The sequence below is a fragment of the Emys orbicularis genome, chromosome 4 (assembly GCF_028017835.1).
Source record: "Emys orbicularis isolate rEmyOrb1 chromosome 4, rEmyOrb1.hap1, whole genome shotgun sequence".
NCBI classification, from domain to species: Eukaryota; Metazoa; Chordata; order Testudines; family Emydidae; genus Emys; species Emys orbicularis.
In genome coordinates, this window is record NC_088686.1 from 136699914 (window position 1) to 136720470 (window position 20557).

A 20557-nucleotide genomic window follows, 5' to 3' on the forward strand; every position below is an offset into this window, starting at 1 on the left:
CTTCCAGGTTATGTGGCGATATATTCTGCGTAGCAGCTACTTTGATGTTTAAAGCTATGATCACACTAAAGCAGCAGAAAGAACGCTGTAGTACTTTGCAGCTGTTGCGGTAACAAATATGTTCATGATGGTGTTTTTCAGCATACAGGTTCTATTACCTAAACCCACCAACATGTTACAGAGGCAATGCTAATTTCTAAAAGTAGCTCTTGAATCAGCAAGTGTAAACATATTTGAAATTATTGCCGGTGTGGGGCATTCCTTCATGTGGTAACAGTGCATTAGCTTGAATCTACATGGGAGAAGTCATGAGGGAACAAAGGTGGCAGAATATAAGAATTACAGATCAATGTTTCATAAGATTATTTTAAAAAGTCTACTTGGATCATAAGTTGTGCTCTTTGTTCTATGATAGGTTGCTTTATGGTTGTTTCTACGATTAAAAAGCTCAGGATTAAGTATAGAGAAAAGTTTCTAACCACATTTATTTTTTTATTCAGTTATGAAAAATAAACATTTACCACTTGCAATTTGTGTTTCATGTTTCTTTTGTTAATGAAGTCAAATGTGATCCTGCCCCTAATGTGGTTCGGATGTATCATCCCACATGTTAGTCACAGCTGGAGAAGGGATGGGGGGTTGTTAAAGCACAACTCAGAACAGTAGTTATGCCTGTATAAATCATCTTTTGGCACAGGCTTTGAGAAGTTGTCTGTAAGGCGGTGCTGGGCCCTGAGGGGAAGGTGTTGGCAATAGGAAGATAGTCAGCTCCTCGCAGGCCAGTTTCTCACTGCCTAGGTATGTCTTCACTACCACTGTGAAAGCGCTGCCACGCTGTAACGTGGCTGTGTGGTCATGGCTCCAGCAGTGGGAAGAGAGTTCTCCCAGTGTTGTTAAAAAACCCACCCCCACAAGGGGAGTAGCTACCAGTGCTGGGAGTATGGCTCCCAGGGCTGTAGCACTGTCTACACTGCTACTTTACAGTGCTGAAACTTGCATCGCTTGGGAGCGGGGGTCACACCCCTGAGTGAGAAAGTTTCAGCACTGTAAAGTAGCAGTGTAGACAAGGCCTTAGTTTCTGGATGGGTTAGGCTAAAATTTAATTGGGATTGAATCCACCAAAATCTCACTGTCACCCCAAAACTTCATTGTCTTCCCCTTCCCAGGGGTGAAGTTGAGCCCATTTAGGAGACAAGAAGATTAGGATCTGCTTTTATAGCAACCACATAAGGGGAGGTGCTCACTGCTAGTGGGCTAACGATCACGGAAAGGAAAGCGGATTCAAAAAACAAAGAGGAGAGAGAAGATTGGCTGCCAGCAGAAAACATACCCATAAATCAATGTTTTTTTTTTTAAAAAAGCAACACCTATGTCCCTTCTGTGAAGATTTGTGCCTTTCAGGGGCATAATTTCAGAAAAATTTGGAGGGGAAGAGAGAGGGAGGGGCAAAGTTATGTTAATATTATATGAGATTATATTATATCCTGCAAAGTCAGGGGAGGGGAGCAAAAAAAAGGGGGGGGGACTGACATATTGACCTATGAAACTGGGGGAAAAACAAGGTTGGTGGGCACCTGCCCCTTTGCCCTATAGCAAATGACAGCCCTTGTGCCTATCTACTTGTGAAGAACTGCTGCAATGCCCACAAAAAGGATCTGTTACTGATGTCAGCTTCCCTTTTACCGCATTTAAGTTGACCCTCTTTCTGTTTCAGATTTGCTCTTGTGTCTTTATACTACCGCCTAGGACCCCTCATACAGAGTATTGTTAAGCCAAGGCCTTCTGCTATTGTACCAGTTTTTCCATGTACTGGCTGTGTGGTTTTGGGCTACTCATTTAGCCAACAAGTTTTAGGGATGGCTGCTGATTTCAGGTGCCAAAGACCAACATTGAGAACTGAGATTTTAGGTGCTTAGCACCTCTGAAAATCAGGCCCAAGTTCTCAGTTTGGGTACCTCAAAAAACAGAGGCACCCAAAGTCAACTGGCTACTTCTGGGCATGGTGAACCCTCATCTTCCCCTCGGTCAAATGGAGCTGGTAATACTTATTTACCTACCTCACACCCATCTTATGAGGATTAACCAGGTAATGGTGTAGGGCTGGCTTAGCTTGTTCTAGGTAAGCAGCGTGGAAAAGGTCTGAGGGAATCCCAACAAATGGTTGTACAGTGCTTTGAAAATGTAAAACAGTAGTAGAGATGCTCAGGGAATCAATCTACAGACCAGATTAACACAGAACTCTCTCAAGCTGGTAAATAAAGGGAGATTCTTTTATACAGATTCATTGTTTATTGAGAGTTAGAAAGACCTTGAGAGACATTCTGACCCCCTTGGACTTTATGGTAGTTACTGAGCTGCGTAATATGGCTACTTAGAACATCACAAGAGTGGTCACTAGAAATCAGATCCTACTCATTTAGCTGAAGTGATAAGGGCCTGTACTTTTAGAGCAAGCTCAGAGTTCTTTCCCTGCTGTCCGAAGGATTTTTTGATAAGCCCCTTCCACTTGAAGGAAAGGAGAATCTCAATTAGCTTCTAGCAGTAGGGGGTCTATGACAGTTGTCTAGTTCTGATGCTATCCAGTAGAAGATGGGTGGATACACACTAACCAGCTATTTCTTGTTTGTATTATCTTGGCACCTAGAAGCTACAGGTGTGGACCAGGACCCCATTGTACTAGGTACTGTACAAACAGTAGAGAGTTACTTACACACCCCCTTTGTAAATCAAAGCTGGTCCTCAAGAAGCTAGGATACACAGCCTTTCAATTTCACCTTGAACTAACCAACCGTGATTACCTATGATTTCACAGCACTCCCTATGCTGCACACCAGGGGCATTCAGAGCTATGCTGAGGGAGGAACTAGAATTCCCTGTTGCTAAAATAGAGCCTGCAAGCCACTAACACTTAAGCTAAAGGGGGATCCTGGGTATGTGTTAGCAGTATAGGCACTAGGACACTATGGAGCACTTCTGCTTTCATCCTGTAGGGGGCAGCAACACCAGTTCGTTGCAGTAGGAAAGGCAAACTTTGCAGGAAGCTATAACAAGGATATTTGAGCTGGGTGCAGAGAGCTATGCAAGGCTAGTTCCTGGTATGATTAAAGTACCCAGTACATCTGACTGGCAGGTGTTCACCATCATGTGCCACACAAATTTACAACCCATTTACGGATGGGCTTAGAGGTGTGAGGGGGGCTGTAAGACACCCCCCTGCCTCCGGCTGTCAAAATCCTTCAGCCCAGAAGTGCCTGCCTCGTGCCCTGGGATGGCAGTTCCCTGGCACCAGGCAGCTTAGCTGGTGGCCACCCTGCAGTGCTTAATTTGTAATGAAAGAGGTAGCAGGGATCAAGCAATTGGGGTGCCAGGGCTAGGAACTGCCAAGCCTAGAGGGGCCGAGGCTAGGAACTGCCAGGGTTTGGCACAAGCCCTGCCACCTTGATCCCACCGCCATCCACCCAACCCTGCGCCCCCAGGTCTTTGCAGGGCGGGGCACCTCTGGGAGCTGGCAGGAGGCCAGGGCGGCATGGGGAGGGGGGACGCCGCTGTTGCCCCAGGGCTGAGCGCCTGCTTCTCTCAGATCCGGTTTGTTTCGTTTTCGTTTCCCGGAAGGATCAGACCAGCGACCACACACTGCTGTGTCTGCGCTCGCGAGTGCGGGACCAGGCAGCCCGGGGCGGAGGGAAGGGATCGCTCTCCAGCTGGCTGAGTGGGGGGTGGGGGAGCTGGGGGAAGCCTGCTCGGGGAGCAGCGGGAGCGGAGCCCCCCAGGGCCGGAGCTGGACCTCCCACCTCCACCTGGAATGCAGGTAAGAGCTAAGCCACATCGCTGCTGCAACAGCCACCCACCTCCCAGTGCACACGCCCCCCTCCCCGCAGCCTTCCTTCCCCCAGTCCCCACAAGCACCACCCCGCTTCCTTCCCGACCCCATCCCCTCAAACAGCCCTGCTAACTCACCCCCCTCCCCAGCAATCTTCCCCCTTCAAACACTTCCAGCAACCCCTCATACACCCTCGCTATAAGTCTCTGCCCCCTCAGTATAGCTCTCCCCCCCCCAAATCCCCAAGCTCTCCAAGCCCCCCTATTCTGCCCCCACCCCCAGATACTTACAATCTTGCTGAGGCTTCAGATCTCCTTGAAACATTCTGATCCTCCTTGCTCTGAATAAGCCTGTAATTAAACACTGGAATTCCCCTTCCTTCCTTAGGGACAGTTCATAAGGGGAAGGAGGCGAAGCAGGCTAGATCATGCTTCAGTATATAGAGCGTGGACCAATACACTAGCATTGTGCAGAGAATAATTTTTTTATACCTCCCCCATAATTTTACAAGTTTAACCTCTAAAGGAGGTCACCTTAACTTAGAGCTGCTAGAATACCTTGAAACACAACCTAAATCATGGAGTAAGTTTTATGAAATTTTTAAGTCTGCAGCAAGCCTCCATAGACCCCCTGAAGAGAACCCATGAGAACTAAGGAAATGAAGGAGCCTCCTACACTCTAAAAAAAGAGAAAATAAATGGAATAATTAAGGCTGCTTTTCTGGTCTCCCAAGAATACCTGCAAATTGGCAGATATTGGCCACCTGAATTTTTTTTCAAAAGGGTAAATCTAGCTGCAATATAGTTGAGCTAGGGGAGGGAAAAAAAACCAAAGTCAGAAAGTATCTTTCCAGAAGAGAAATACATAGTTTACCCTGCTAGTCTCTTTCACTTTTATTTTTCCTGTAGCCTGTTGCTTAGAATGAATCTGAAACATGCCTCATGTTGCTGTAAAAAGTGTTACAAATTCATGCTGGATTGTCTCCTAGTAAATAGAGCTTAAAGCAGATAAACAATACTACTGCTAATAAAGCTAATAACAGACCTGCTGAAAGAAGTGCAGAGATTAATTTTGGAAGGATCTTCCTGATTTGGACACAATGAACACTAGACATTAAAGACAGTTCACAAAGTATGAGACTTCCTAGTTCCATGATGCACTATTTCCATTTATGGAGTGGTTGTGTATCTCCTACTGCAGTTATAAATTGTTGCTCAAATGTAATGGTGTGGCTATCTTGGGACGTTATGAAGACACTGACCCCAGGAGAGATCCTAGAAGATTAGGGTTGGAAGAGACCTCAGGAGGTCATCTAGTCCAATCCCCTGCTCAAAGCAGGACCAACACCAACTAAATCATCCCAGCCAGGGCTTTGTCAAGTCAGGCCTTAAAAACCTCTAAGGATGGAGATTCCACCACCTCCCTAGGTAACCCATTCCAGTGCTTCACCACTCTCCTAGTGAAATAGTATTTCCTAATATCCAACCTAGACCTCCCCCACTGCAACTTGAGACCACTGATCCTTGTTCTGTCATCTGCCACCACTGAGAACAGCCGAGCTCCATCCTCTTTGGAACCTCCCTTCAGGTAGTTGAAAGCTGCTATCAAATCCCTCCTCACTCTTCTCTTCTGCAGACTAAACAAGCCCAGTTCCCTCAGCCTCTCCTTGTAAGTCATGTGCCCCAGCCCCCTGATCATTTTCGTTGCCCTCCCTTGGACTCTCTCCAATTTGTCCACATCCTTTCTGTAGTGGGGGGCCCCCAAAACTGGACACAGTACTCCAGATGTGGCCTCACCAGTGCCGAATAGAGGGGAATAATCACTTCCCTCAGTTTGCTGGCAACGCTCCTGCTAATGCAGCCCAATATGCTGTTAGCCTTCTTGGCAACAAGGGCACATTGCTGACTCATATCCAGCTTCTTGTCCACTGTAATCCCCAGGTCCTTTTCTGCAGAACTGCTGATTAGCCAGTCAGTCCCCAGCCTGTAGCAGTGCCTGGGATTCTTCCATCCTAAGTGCAGGACTTTGCACTTGTCCTTGTTGAACCTCAGATTTCTTGTGGCCCAATCCTCCAATTTGTCTAGGTCACCTTATCCCTACCCTCCAGCGTATCTACCTCTCCCCTCAGCTTAGCGTCATTCACAAACTTGCTGAGGGTGCAATCCATCCCATCATCGAGATCATTAAAGTTGTTGAACAAAACCAGCCCCAGGACTAACCCCTGGGGCACTCGGCTTGATACTGGCTGCCAACTAGACATCAAGCCGTTGATCAGTACCTGTTGAGCACAACAATCTAGCCAGCTTTCTATCCATCTTGGTGTCCATTCATCCAATTCATACTTTTTTAACTTGCTGGCAAGAATACTATGGGAGACCATATCAAAAGCTTTGCTAAAGTGAAGATCTATCACGTCCACCGCTTTCCCCATATCCACAGAGCCATCATAGAAGGCAATCAGGTTGGTCAGGCATGACTTGCCCTTGGTGAATCCATGTTGACTGTTCCTGATCACCTTCCTATCTTCCAAGTGCTTCAAAATGGTTTCCTTGAGGACCTGCTCCATGATTTTTCCAGGGACTGAGGTGAGGCTGACCTGTCTGTAGTTCCCCAGGTTCTCCTTCTTCCCTTTTTAGAAGATGTGCACTATATTTGCCTTTTTCCAGTTGTCCGGGACCTCCCCCGCTCACCATGAGTTTTCAAAGATAATGGCCAGTGGCTCTGCAATCACATCAGCCAATTCCCTCAGGACCCTTGAATGCATTAGATCTGGACCCATGGACTTGTGCATGTCCAGCTTTTCTAAACAGTCCTTAACCTGTTCTTTCACCACTGAGGGCTGCTCACCTCCTCCCCATACAGTGTTGCCCAGGACAGCAGTGTGGGAGCTGACCTTGTTTGTGAAGATGGAGGGGGGAAAAAAATCATCGAGTTCTTCAGCTTTTTCCACATCATTTGTCACTAGGTTGCCTCCCCCATTCATTAAGGGTCTCACACTTTCCCTGACCTTCTTGTTGCTAACATACCTGTAGAAACCCTTCTTGTTACCCTTCACATCCCTTGCTAGCTGCAACTTCAGTTGTGTTTTGACCTTCCTGATTACACCCCTGCATGCTGGAGCAATATTTGTATACTCCTCCCTAGTCATCTGTCCAAGTTTCCACTTCTTGTAAGTTTCCTTTTTGTGTTCAAGCTCACTGAAGATTTCTCTGTTAAGCCAGGCTGGTCACCTGCCCTATTTGCTATTCTTTCTGCACATCGGGATGGTTTGTTCCTGTGCCCTCAATAATGCTTCTTTAAAATACAGCCAGCTCTCCTGGACTCCTTTCCTCCCCATATATTAGCCTCCCAGGGGATCCTGCCCATCAGTTCCCTAAGGGAATCAAAGTCTTTTTTTCTGAAGTCCAGGGTCTGTATTTTGCTACTCCTTTCTTCCTTTTGTGAGGATCCTGAACTCAACCATCTCATGGTCACTGATGCCCAGGTTGCCACCCACTTCTACTTCCCCTCCCAATTCTTCCCTGTTTGTAAGCAGTAGATCAGGAGGAGCAGGGCCGGCGCAACCCATTAGGCGACCTAGGTGGTTGCCTAGGGCACTAACATTTGGGGGGCGGCGACCGCGGTGGCCAGATCTTCGGCTGTCCCGGTCGTCGGTATTTCGGGGCGGGACCTTCCGCCGCCTCTGTTGGGGGGCGGTATTTCGGGGCGGGACCTTCCGCCGCCTAGGGCTGCAAAAAAGCTGGTGGCGCTCCTGAGGAGGAGAATGGCCGTGTGCATGTAGATTAGAATATTCACATTGCCAGTAGCCCCTCCCAGGAATGCTCCATTCATTCTGGCTGAGACCAGCTTCACATCTTTGGGTTCAACTAGAGTGACACATACGGATTGTGTGAAGGAACTGCCTGTGGCTGAGGATCCTTGCTTTAGAGTCTGAATGTTCCTTGTCAGCTTGGAAAGGTGAGAAAAGTGTATGGCCAACTTTATATAAAAAAAAAAAAAAAGTGGCTGGTGGTTTTGAGTGCCTCGATTTGGGGCTGCTCAATTTGTGTGTCTTTGCACCTGATTTTTGGAGGCGCCGAGCACCCCCAACTCCAAATGAAGTCACTGGGAACTGCAAGGGTGCAGCACTTCCACCAATCAGGCCCAAGTTGGGCTCCCAGAAATTAAGGTGCCCAGAATCAGTGGCAGGTTTAGAAAATTTGGCTAAATCTTTTTGCAGGGTGGGTAGTAAAGTTCCCAGGGAGTGAAATCTTTTCCAGTGTAAAATCAACTCAGCAATTGGTTAGAACCACATTACTGGGATTCAAAGGGGGAAGAGGGAAAGACTACTTCCTTGCACATTTCACAATATAAATTGGATTGGATGCATAAGCCCATTATTCCTCATGCCACTTTCTATGGATATGAGAACAATTGATCAGTCCTCTTAACAATCTTCAAATATGTTAAGACCTGTTATCAGTTCCCACCCGCCCCTCCTTTTCTCAAGGCTAAAGATGCTCAGTAACCTTTTCTCATAGGTCAAGTTTCCTATGCCTCTTATCTAAACCTCTGGACCCTCTCCAATTTGTCCACATCTTGAAGTGTGGCACCCAGAACTGGACATAGTACTCCAGCGGAGATCTCACCAGTGCCAAATAGAGCAGGACAATTACCTCCACTGTCTTACATATGACAGAATACACCTGAGAAAGATATTAGGCTTTTTTGCAACTGCACCACATTTGACTTGCATTCAGTTTGTGATCCACTATAACCTAGCTGGTTATCCCCAATTTTGGGATTGTGGATTTGATTTTTCCTTCCTAAGTGGAGTACTTTGCACTTGTCTTAGTTGAATTTCAGATGGTTGATTTCAGACTGGTTCTCCAGTTTGTCAAGGTTGCTTTGAATTCTAATCCTCTCCTCTAAAGTGTTAGCAACCCCTCCCAGCTTGGTGTCATCTGGGAAATTTTTATGCACACTAGACTCCATTATCCAGGTCATTAATGAAAATATTAATACTGGACCAGGACAGACCCCTGCAGTGTCCCACAGAGTAGTTATCGGTCCCTCCAGTTTGACAGCAAACCACTAACTAGAATTTGGTCTTTCAACCAGTTTTGTACCCACTTTGAGTATGTTCATCTAGATGACATTTCCCCTAGTTTGTCTATGAAGATGTCATGTGAGACTGTCAAAAGCATTACTAAAGATCAGGATATCTCAGGTCTACAGCTTCTCCCCTATCCACTAGGCCAATAAAACAGGTTCTGGATTAACAAGAGTGACAGACTGGGTTTGGGATGATATTCCCCCCCCCCCCCCAAGAGCAAATTGGCAGGGACCTTCATGACCCCCCCCCCCAAAGCACTGAACAAGGATTATCCATTAGAATCAGGTGTGCATACCCCATATAATCAATTCCCAGTGGATATAGAGGGCACTCCTACAGCAGATGGATGGTCTGGGGGTTATGGTGTTAATCTGGACCTGTGGAGAATAGGGTTTAATTCTGGGCTCTGCCACAGCCCCCTTGTGGGACCCTGGGAAAGTCCCAGTTAGGTGCCACCTTTGAGGATCTGGGCCTTAGTCTGGCAATGTGCGAGTTCCCCCATCTAAGTGGCGGTTACCCTACCTCACAGGATGTTGGAAGGATAAACCCATTAAAGAACGTGAGGGGCTTGAACACTATGGTAAATGAGGCCATACAAGGATAGGAGCTGCCATTTATGCTGAAGTCAACGAGAGGGGTAGAGGGAATACAGTTAATATATGGCTGCCATTGGCATGGTATCCTGAGCATCTCAGTCATTAACAGAATTAATTTTCAGCCACCCCAGTGAGGTAGGGAAATATTAGCTCTGTTTTTTTTTTTTGGAGGCACAAGGTAGATTAAGTGACCTGCCTAAGAGCTCTCAAGCAGCCTGCTGCTGGGCTAGGAATTGAACTTGGGCCAGCACCCTATTCACTAGGCCAGGGGTTCTCAAACTGGGGGTTGGACCCCTCAGGGGGTCACAAGGTCATTACATGGGGGGTTGTGAGTGGTCAACCTCCACCCCAAACCCTGGTTGCCTCCAGCATTTATAATGGTGCTCAATATATTGAAAAGGGTGTTTAATTTATTGGGGGGGGGAGGTCGCACTCAGAGGCTTGCGATGCAAAAGGGGTCACCAGTAAAAAAAGTTTGAGACCCACTGCACTAGGCCATCCTTCCTAGATATATAGCTCCTTCCATCCCACAGATCAATTCCTCCATCTCTGGAGTGTGAGCATGGTGTGCTTAAGAAGAATTATAGAGCCAATGTTAAAGTTTAGGGAGAAATTAGGGAGAGGGTGCAATTGCCCAAGTGACTTTTGGTCAGTACATGAGGGTTAAAAATCCTTCCCTAGCCTGCTCTTGCAGCAAGTGAGGGGGAATCTGACCACCACAGACAGTTAGCACTTCTGCTTTATGTCTTGGGCGTAAGATGGCACTTCCAGGAACACAGCACTGATTCAGGACTGACTCAGAGGAGAGTACCCTAAACTGAATCAGCACTAGTTCCTGCAGTGGATTTTCCCTGATGGTGTCCCCTCCACCTACCAAACCAGGCTCAAGTTTGCTGAGCTTCTGAGGGGCGGTTACAAGAGAATACCTGCATTAAACAGAATAATGCTACCGTTTGAGACTGCTTAAAAAAATATCCATGCTTGGGCCCAGCAGCAGGGTGCTTACAGCTGGTGCTGTTCTTTGTCAGTTGATGTGTTAACCTCTCTCCCCCAGGGTGAAGTGACAGTCAGTTCTTCCGCGAGCCCTGTAACAGCAGCTTCCTTACCACTGCAATCACAGTCCAGGTGTGCAGCCTTCTCGCAGCCAATCAGTGAAGGCGAAATCTTCAAATTACCAGGCAGGCTCAGTGAGTAGATGGTGCCTTGTTTAATGGCCTACAAATTAACATCACTGAAGAGGTATTTTATAAAGCACTGTGCAAAAGCAACAGCCCACTACATAGGACACCAGCATAATTTGACTTCTGGATCTTCAGTACTGTACTGAAGACTCTACCACTGGAGCTAAAGGAGTAACTCCATTAACAAATAGCACTAGTAGGCTGTTATGCTCCAGCTGACCCCCCTTCTAGTGACTGAATAGTACGCACTGTGCTCATGTTGGTTTCACAAACATTAGTTACCTTAGAAGTGGGTAAGTCATCTTCATTTCACAAGTGGGGAAACTGAGGCACAGAACAGTGAAGTGACTTTTCCCAAGAAATGGGACTCGTAAGTCAGTTCCTGCTGCCTTGATTTCCTTCCTCACATCCCTATGTCCCTGACCTTCCCAGGACCCAGGCTTGCAAACTAGGTTACCTTTTATGTTCCTGTGTCTGGGGACAAAGGGGAATAACACTGACCAGAGGGTTACATGAACTCTGAGGTAGGCACCCTTTCTTACTGTCTGTACAGAACTGAGTGTAATGGGACCAGGATCTCAGCTGGAGCTATAGGTTCTACTGTCATGTAAATAAGTTGGTCTAATGCCAGTCACTGCTCTCATCGGGGTGTGAGGATGCAGTAACGGCGGTCGAGTGCTTTGGGAGGAGATAGGACTAGTTATACTCCGAGGCTGGGATTTTCAAACAGGCTCAGGAATAAGCACACAACTCCTATTGTAACTGTGCACATAATTCCTAGTCCTCTGAGAATCTGAGCCAGTGATGTTAGGAGTAGTAAGTGGATGATACCAGAGCCAAACTTTACCCATCAAGCTCATCTGTACTGCATTCTCTCTCTCTCAGGGGTTTGTTCTGATTTATTGTAATCAGAAAGTGGTTCCTTTAGAAGGGAAGTTTGATGCTTGACAAGACCACTGTCCCGTCCCGCCCCTGTTCTCACTGGGGCTTTATTTCAGAGATTGTTCTTGCTTGGTTTCAGGAATCCAGCCCTCACTGTGGAGCAAGGACGATGTGATTCACTGGCTAAGATGGGCTGAGAAAGAATATTCACTCCGGCAAACAGACGAAAGCAAGTTTGAAATGAACGGAAAAGCCCTTTGCATTCTCACCAAGGAGGATTTTAGATACAGGGCTCCTAGTTCAGGTCAGAGGAAACAATAGTCTTTTGTAATGACACTGCTGAATGTGCTGTATAATGCAGTCCACAGGACAGGGCACTGGGTTGGGATTCTGAAAAACCTGGCTTCAGTTCATCTCTCTGCCACTGACCTGCCGTGTGACCTAGGGCAAGTCATTTCCCCACTCACCTGTGGTCTGATTAGACTGTCAGCCTTTCAGGGGAGGGATAATTTCACAGTGTGTCTGTACAGGATCTAGTACCATGGCACCCTGCTCTCTTTGGGGCCTCTTGGTAATGCAGATAAAGACTAACAGAAAGTATCAAAATCCTGCCTAGTCTTGTTTGGATGCCCTGAGGAAAGGGGAAGGGGGGGAAATCAATGCAGGGAGCATCCCTACCATGCCTTCCTCACCCATCTAGGCTATAGCTAGGCAGGATTACAGGAATTGCCAAATTAGATTAGACCAGTGGACCATATAGTCCAGTTTCCTACCTCTGGAAGTGTCCCATATGGAATGCTTCAGAGACAGGTGTAAGAACACTGCAGTGGGGAACCTGCCTATGGAGAAAGTGTCTTCCTGACCTGGCTGTAGAGATTGGCATATGCCCTGAAGCATAAGGGTATAAATCTTTTACTATCTAATATAACTCTGGATGGTCTCATTCATATAAATGTCCAGTCCTGTTTTGAATCCTGCCTTATGTTCTCACACACTGTCAAGCTGTCCTGCAGTGGCTTAAGAGCAGGAGTACCAAGGGCAGACTTAAGAACCAGGCCCCCAATCCAGTTTTGAGTTCTATAGTTGGATTTCATCAACCAATCAAGTGTAAGCACCTTATGCGCTAGAACAGCCTAACATGGAATGACAGACAGTCCCCTTGGTTTCTCCCATCTGTTTTGCCACCCAGGTAGGCATACCTTTGCAACAGAGGATTCCTTACACCAAGGATCACAGCAAAATTCAGGTTAACCCCAGTCCTCTGGGACTGGGAGAAGTGGCTGGATCTCTACTGTATTTTCTCAGGGGTTTTGTTCTGATTTATGGTAATGTTAAAGTGGTTCCTTTAGAACAGAGTACAGTAGAAATCCAGCCACTTACACATTAGAACTTGACCAAAGACCATGCTTGCAGCCAGTCCTAGAATAAACGATCTAAAGACTTATTAACTAGGAAAAGGAAGAAAGTTATTTACGAGGTTAAGCAGGTGAACATACACACAAATTAGTTCCAATCTTAAGATTCTAAAGGTAACAGAAGCTTTATAATAAGCAAGCTCAATATGTCCTTTAGGGCTCTTGTTTATGTCTAGAAAATGTTGCCCCTTACAGCGTTCAAGCTGAATAGAGATCATTTCCTCCTAGTTAGGGGTTTTTATTTCCTCCTTCCTTGTGCTCTGATCTGCAAACTCAGCTGAGGGAGGAAATTATTTGCATGACTCATCTTCATGGGGTGGGCAAGGGAAGAGTAAACAAAGTCTTTTGTCCTCTTTAATGTTCCACTCTAGTTAATCTGGTGTTGCTGGGCCTTCCTTAGGGCTGGTCTACACTGGCCATTTACAGCGCTGCAACTTTCTCGTCAGGGGTGGGAAAAAATACCCCCCTGAGCGCAGCAAGTTTCAGCGCTGGTAGTTACGGCCCTGCTGGAGGTGGGGTTTTTATTATTAAGAGCACTGGGATGTGCGCTGCAACCACACAATCCATGTTAAAGCGCTGCTGTGGCAGTGCTTTAGCGTTGCCATTGTAGACTAGCCCTTATTGACCAGGACAGAGTCTGTTGGAGACCAGCATGTCACACTAGTTCATGTCCCTCTCTGGTCTGATTTACAGAGTTACAGAGATGTACAATACAAATGCTTGATTACTTACAATATGGGATACAGATGTTAAGTGAAATTAATGCATGCAGCAACTCACAAGCATTCCATGAACACATTTTTATAATTTAATACCCATTTTAATAATGCTAACACACAGGTAAGTCAGATTGATTCCAGCGGTGCATTTGTCAGTGTTTCATTGGGATGTGGGGACCTTGCATGAGCTGGCACCTGGTCTGCCAGCATCACACACAGGCCATACATAGTTCCCCTGCCGTTTCAATTAGGTATAGCAAGTTTGTTTCCTATACTGAACTGCTGTATAAAGTTGTAATGCACTGTTAAAAACAGCTGTTGTGTTCCACCCCAGAGGTGGCTGCAGTTTCAGTGGTGGGCAAAGTGACCCTTTGTAATTTGTCTGTTAAAAGTTTGAGGTCCTTTGGGGTGCAAGGTCCTATGCAAGTGTGGGATACACCTGTCAAGAAATACACAAGCGTGGAGGGAACAGATGGTGGACTGCTTGAATTCTGCTACTGCACATGGAGAAGACTCCATAATTATTTACCTTACGGTAGCACCAGAGGCTCACACCCAGCTCAGAGCCGGTGTACCTAGTGCATTGTACCTGCACATAGTAAGAGACCGTCCCTGCTTCAAAGAGATTACAGTGTAATGAAACAAGACTGACCAAGGCATCAGCCCCATTTTGCAGATGGGGAACTAAGGCAGAGAGCCAGCAAGTGACTTGTCCAAGGACACTGAGTCTAGAAGATCTGAGACTATGGTGAAATTCTATGCCCTTTGTTAGCACATCATGTTACACAGGAGGTCAAACAGCCCCTTCTGGCCTTCAAAATCTATCAATTTATGGTATCTGAGTCCTAGTCTAGTGCCTTATCTACAAGACACTTTCACAAGAGTCCCTTAAACCATGATGGACTGGGCAGCAGCTAGGCACATGGCTAGAGCCCACATGACAGTGGCGGAGGTGTGTCAGCTTTCCATGTCCATTTCACTGCGCAGGGTACCCCTTGCCCAGGCAGACTGCTGTGATTAAACACATTTCAGACCCTACTAATCCAGATGCATCCAACTGTCTTTCCTTTCCCCACAGGTGATGTTTTGTATGAGTTACTCCAGTACATTAAGACCCAGAGAAGAGCCCTGGTGTGCAGCCCTTTATTTAACTCACCCTTTAGGGAGGCAAAACACATGCAGCTCCAGAGCCATCCGGAAGGTACCGTGCCTCTTTAGGAGCCTTCAGTGGGTGTGGGAGGTGGGGGTGGGGTTCGTCAAGGAAACAAGCCTGTCAGCGCTCTCATTTGCATGTTTACATTTCTGTCTGAGGGAGGCAAGGCCTAGTGGGCTGAGCACAGGAGTGGGGCCAGGGAGTCCCCAGTTCTAATCCCAGCTCTGATAGACTGCAGCTTCAGCAAGTCACCTGGGGGTGACAGTTTCAGCCATGGCCTCTAATTTTGAGTTGCCTCAGTTTTTGGAAGCCCAGCTTTTGAGATGCCTTATGTGATGTTTTGTCCTAGCTTGATCTGACATTCTTCACCTTCCCTTCCTGGCTTCCTCTGATGACTCACTATCTACCCTCATCCTAGCCAGTGGCTCCCTACCACCACCTCAGTGCCCTTTCAGTTCCCCACTGCTTCCTTCTGCAACAGTTCCCCTCCCTTAGGATGGCCCAATAGACTCCATTCTCCACTTGCATGCACTGAAGTCAGCATTACACTAACATCAGTGCCAGGAGAACCTTGTCCATCATCCACCTGGAGCAGACATGGGGCATGGACTTTGCCCAAAGTCCATCCTAGCCAGTCTGTGCTCCACATCATACTGTGAAATTGTTCTCATAGGGTCTTCCTGGAAATACTGTAACAAACAAGGATGCGTTGGGTTTCCTTGCAGGTGTGAACTGCAGGTTAGAAGTTTCCCCGGCTGCAGTCCCCTCATTGTCAACGAGCTGTCTGAGCCATGCAGAACAGCCCAGGTCTCCTAGCAAAGCTTCCTGTAGAGTGGAGCCACTTAACCTCTCTCATCACAGCCCAGAAGTCAGCTACAGGGCAGAGATCATCTGTTCTTTTCCCAATACACCGCCAGCCCCAGTCGATGGAAAAATTGCAGGTGAGTATTATTTTTTAAAGTCTCGTGCCTGTGTCAGACAGGTTAGACTGGCTCTCAGCCATTGAAAGCAGCACTGCCTGAAAAATAAGACGCCTGGGGATGTAAACAGTTTCCATCCAACAAGGGGCACACAAGAGGTTTCACTGGGAAATCTAGGTTTATGCTTCCAAAACTCAGTGGTAAGTCCAGTGAGAGCAGCCAACTTAGAGCTCCAAGGATGACTTGAGGCTTTCACCATTACTATATACAGTTAGAGATGGGTCCTGTTAGGTGTCCTTACCCACACAGCAGGACAGAGTCTAAAAACCTTTGTCTCATTCTAAAGACTACAAGAACAAAAGTACGATCTCTTGGAGACAGCACAGTGTGTGGGGCTCATTTTTCCTCATGCTGCCCTACTCTGAGAGCAGAAATGACAGCTGTATTTGTCCAGTGCCATGCCTCTGGGTGAATCATTACAGTAGGGGCTGAACCCAGAACCTCTGGTTTTAAGAGCACGAGTCTTTATTTACTTATTCCCATAATATAAGAACTAGGGGTCACCAAATGAAATTAATAGGCAGCAGGTTTAAAACAAATACAAGGAAGTTCTTCTTCACGCAGCGCACAGTCAACTTGTGGAACTCCTTACCTGAGGAGGTTGTGAAGGCTAGGACTATAACAGCGTTTAAGAGAGAACTGGATAAATTCATGGTGGTTAAGTCCATTAATGGCTATTAGCCAGGATGGGTAAGGAATGGTGTCCCTAGCCTCTGTTTGTCAGAGGATGGAGATGGATGGCAGGAGAGAGATCACTTGATCATTGCCTGTTGGTCCACTCCCTCTGGGGCACCTAGCATTGGCCACTATCGGTAGACAGGATACTGGGCTAGATGGACCTTTGGTCTGACCTGGTACGGCTGTTCATATGGTCTTATGTTCTTTACTGCCAGCGTTAAAAGGACCAGCTCTTGTTAGCCAAGTTAACAGGTTCAACCTCAGTACGTGACCCAGCCACCACTAAAAAGGGACAGAGTGCTACACAGTGTGTGAGGGTTAGACAGTCTCCCTGGCCAGGAAAGCTTATCCCATGCTTCTGAGGTCCAGAGCAATGAGTCTGTGCCTCAGTTTCCCCATCTGTAAAATGGGGTTAATAATAACTACCTCCTTTGTAAAGTGCTTTGAGATCTAATGTAAAGCACATATAAGAGGGAGGTATTACTAAACACTGTCTGCTGATTGGCTGTAGATTGTGTGGACACTTCCTAGCTTAAAACTGTCAATGTTTTCTTCTGTTAACAATTAACATGCAGACTGCAGGTTACTCTGGGATTATGTCTATCAGCTCCTTTCTGACAGCCGGTATGAGCCATACATCAAGTGGGAAGATAAAGAAGCCAAGATTTTCCGGGTTGTTGATCCTAATGGACTTGCCAGGCTCTGGGGAAATCATAAGGTAAGTCTGGCTGAGAATAAGTTGGTCATCCCTTAACTCTTCAGGTCTTACCTGACCCCACTTTAAAGGGGAAGTGCCTCACCTCCTTTTAGAGCCTGATCCTATGGGGTGCTTTGTACTGAAATGTCTTTTATTCTTATAGAACCGGGTGAACATGACTTATGAGAAGATGTCGAGAGCTTTAAGACATTACTACAAACTCAACATTATCAAAAAGGAACCGGGACAGAAGCTGTTATTTAGGTCAGGGATTCTCAACCTTTTTCTTTGAGCCCCCTCCCCCAACATGCTATAAAAACGCCAAGGCCCACCTGTGCCACAACTGTTTTTCTGCATACAAGAGCCAGGGCAAGTGTTAGGGGTTTAGCAAGCAGGACAACTGCCTGGAGCCCCACAACAGCTATGTTGCTTAGGCTTCGGCTTCAGCCTCAGGGTCCTGGGCTTCAGCCCCATGTAGTGGGGGTTTGGCTTGCTACCCTGAGCCCCAGCAAGTCTAATGCTGGCCCCGCTTGGTGGACCCTCTGAAACCTCCTTGTGGCCCCCCATGGGACTCCAGACCCCTGGTTGAGAACCACTGATTTAGGTGACATAAGTCAGACAGCTAAAATGACCATATAAAGAGATGTTACTAGTTAATGGGAAAATTGCTCAGCTGCCAACATCCATTCTGTGCACTGAGTGCTCTTGGTCTCCTTAGATCTAAAGAAAAGGAACAGGAGGACGTGTGGCACCTTAGAGACTAACACATTTATTAGAGCATAAGCTTTCGTGGGCTACAGCCCACTTCTTCGGATGCATAGAGAGTGAAACATGTATTGAGGAGATATATGGAGTACTCCTGTTCTTTTTGCGGATACAGACTAACACGGCTGCTACTCTGAAACCTTAGATCTAAAGCTTCCTCAAAAACGTTAGAGCCAAATTCTCATCTCAGTTACATTGATGCATATCCAGAGTAATTGCACTGGAGTAAATGGAATTGCTCTAGATGGACACGACTGTTAACTGAAATCAGAACCTGGCCCAAAGCCTGACTTCCACCCTTATGCGCACACAGTTCCCACTGAAGCTGCACACATGTTTCTGAGAGCAGAAGTTGGCCTTCAGGCAGAGTTAAACACGGGGGGTGGTTTTGGTTTTGCAAAGCCTCAGTGGTGAGCTCTTCTCTGCAAAGCCAAAATCTAGGTCCTGCTTTACAGGAGTCTAAGGGCTGGGATAAGAGGTTCTGATTTTGATCTATAGACTAGTCTCATGGGCCCAATCCTGCCAGAGGCTGAGCTCCCTCAACTCCTGAGGAAGAGATGAGGGTAATGAGCATCTTGCAGAATCAGGCGCCATGTAAGGTGCCCAGCATCTTCTGAGAGCTGCTCCATGCCCTGATCTCCTAAGGCCTGATCCAGAGCCCACTGAAGTCACTGCAAAGACTCCCATTGACTTCAATGGGCTCTGGATCAGGCCCCTCTTGAACTCACAGGGAATTTTGGCTGCTCTCCATCTAGTGATGCTAATTCCAAAGTGTTTTTTATTCCAGATTTCTGAAGAGTCATGGGGAGATACTACATGACAAATCAAGCAAACTAGAGCAGCTGGAGAGTGAGGAGCAGGAAGGACTGGAGTTTAAGGAGGACACGCTGGAGGTCTCACCCTAGGAAGTCTGCAGCATGGTGTCTAATGTGGGAACATGCTATGCTATAGACAAGCTTTGATGCCACTAGGAAGAAATCAGGATGCCTTGTGCTCTGACAAGAGGCTAACTTTTTCTTACTGGGCTGCAAGTTAAGGGCTTCAATACATATTCTAGTCAAAGACTATGCCATCAAGGGACAGAGTGCTACACAGTGTGAGGGTTAGCAGCAAAGGACATGCACAGAAACGGTTCTCCAGTCCTATGTAATTGGAGATCAATCCATGGTCTGGCCTTTTGCTTAGTTGTTTTTTCTTCATAGGTGCTCTTTGTTTTGTTTCATTTTTAAATGACCAAATTTGGTACATTATGGACAATGCTCATTCTTTGAGTCTCAAACCTATTCATTTTCTTGATGACCCTCAAATCAGCAAGACATCCCCGTTCAGCAAAGCACTTAAGCACATGCTTGAGTGCTTTCATTAATAGGGATGATCTTACGTGCTTGCCTGAATCAGGGTCTTTGTCCCTGATGTGGCAACAGACTGGCATGCATGTCTAACTTTAAGCGTGTGATAGTCCCATTGACTTCACTAGAGCTTCACATGCTAAAGTTGGACCCGTGTACCTTGCCGAATCAGGGCTCGAGTGAAGATTTGTGTAGACTGAAGGGGTTCTTTAAGCTGCATATTTAATTAATTTCACTATTACTACTACATTTATGATTAGCAGGCCATGAAAAAATGTGACATTACAGGAATGAACAACTATAGGAACACTGAGAATTACAGATCGGCTAGTTGTTTCACTGGCATAAGTGAGAAGAAGCAGGCTTGATAACTGCAGGAGGATTCAGAGCCGCATGTTACAAAAGTTGAGGGGGTATTTGGAACTGGGGTTTTGATCTGGCACATTAGAGAAGTGGGCCAGACATTAATTTCAGATTTGGACCAGAACTTCCCAAATTTGGGAGGATTGGAATCTGAGTTTTTTATCTCTAAAAATAATGGACCGGATCCTCACCTGGTGTAAATTAATTGCCATAGGTCCAGTGGAGTGATGCTGATTTACATTATCTGAGCATTTGGTCCAAAAAGTGTTTTTACACAGTCCGACAGCGAGAGAGATGTTCTCATGTTAGACGTCCATGCAATTAGTTCAAACATTGCCCTGCAGTATTTGTAACCAAGACACTGCAACTCTGCATTAAGATCCTGGAAGTGAAACTGACTAATCTGATTCCAGTGTCCAAGATGAGTCATATGCAGAACCTAAACAAACAGCAAAAGCCAATTTAGGTTTTACAATTTCATTCCTTTTTAATAATCTCGGGTGTTACTAGTAACACAGGTAAGGACGTACGTGCGTGGGGTTTTTAAAAGGACTTAATCTGACAATATCCATTTATATTTTTAGATTTCTTCTTGTTTAGGGAATAAACACCAATGATTGACTTGCTTCACTCCATTTATTGGTGGTGACTGAATGGTGAGAGAGTGAGATCTGCAGGCTTCTCAGTTTACCCACAAAACAGGTACAGTGGGGCAATGAGAGTTTGCTGCCACTGCCAACATCTCAACTCTAGAGGGTATCAGTGTTCGGGGGGAGGAGCCATCATGAAGAATCCCCTAGCTATCACCTGAGCTGGAACAAGAGCTGTACCAGGGGAAAGAATTGTGCCCAGGCCTGGAAGGTG

The 20557-nt window shown here is 46.5% G+C and overlaps 1 protein-coding gene across 1 annotated transcript; it reads left to right on the forward strand.

Moving 5' to 3' along the window:
- Window positions 1-6360: 6360 nt before the first annotated feature.
- ETV7 (ETS variant transcription factor 7) lies at window positions 6361-20307 on the forward strand. The gene is made up of 8 exons (XM_065403707.1): window positions 6361-6405; window positions 10566-10698; window positions 11714-11878; window positions 14787-14909; window positions 15587-15802; window positions 17095-17237; window positions 17380-17480; window positions 18769-20307. The coding sequence occupies exons 1-8, from the start codon at window positions 6361-6363 to the stop codon at window positions 18884-18886; spliced, it is 1044 nt and encodes a 347-aa protein (XP_065259779.1). The 3' UTR covers window positions 18887-20307.
- Window positions 20308-20557: the final 250 nt, after the last annotated feature.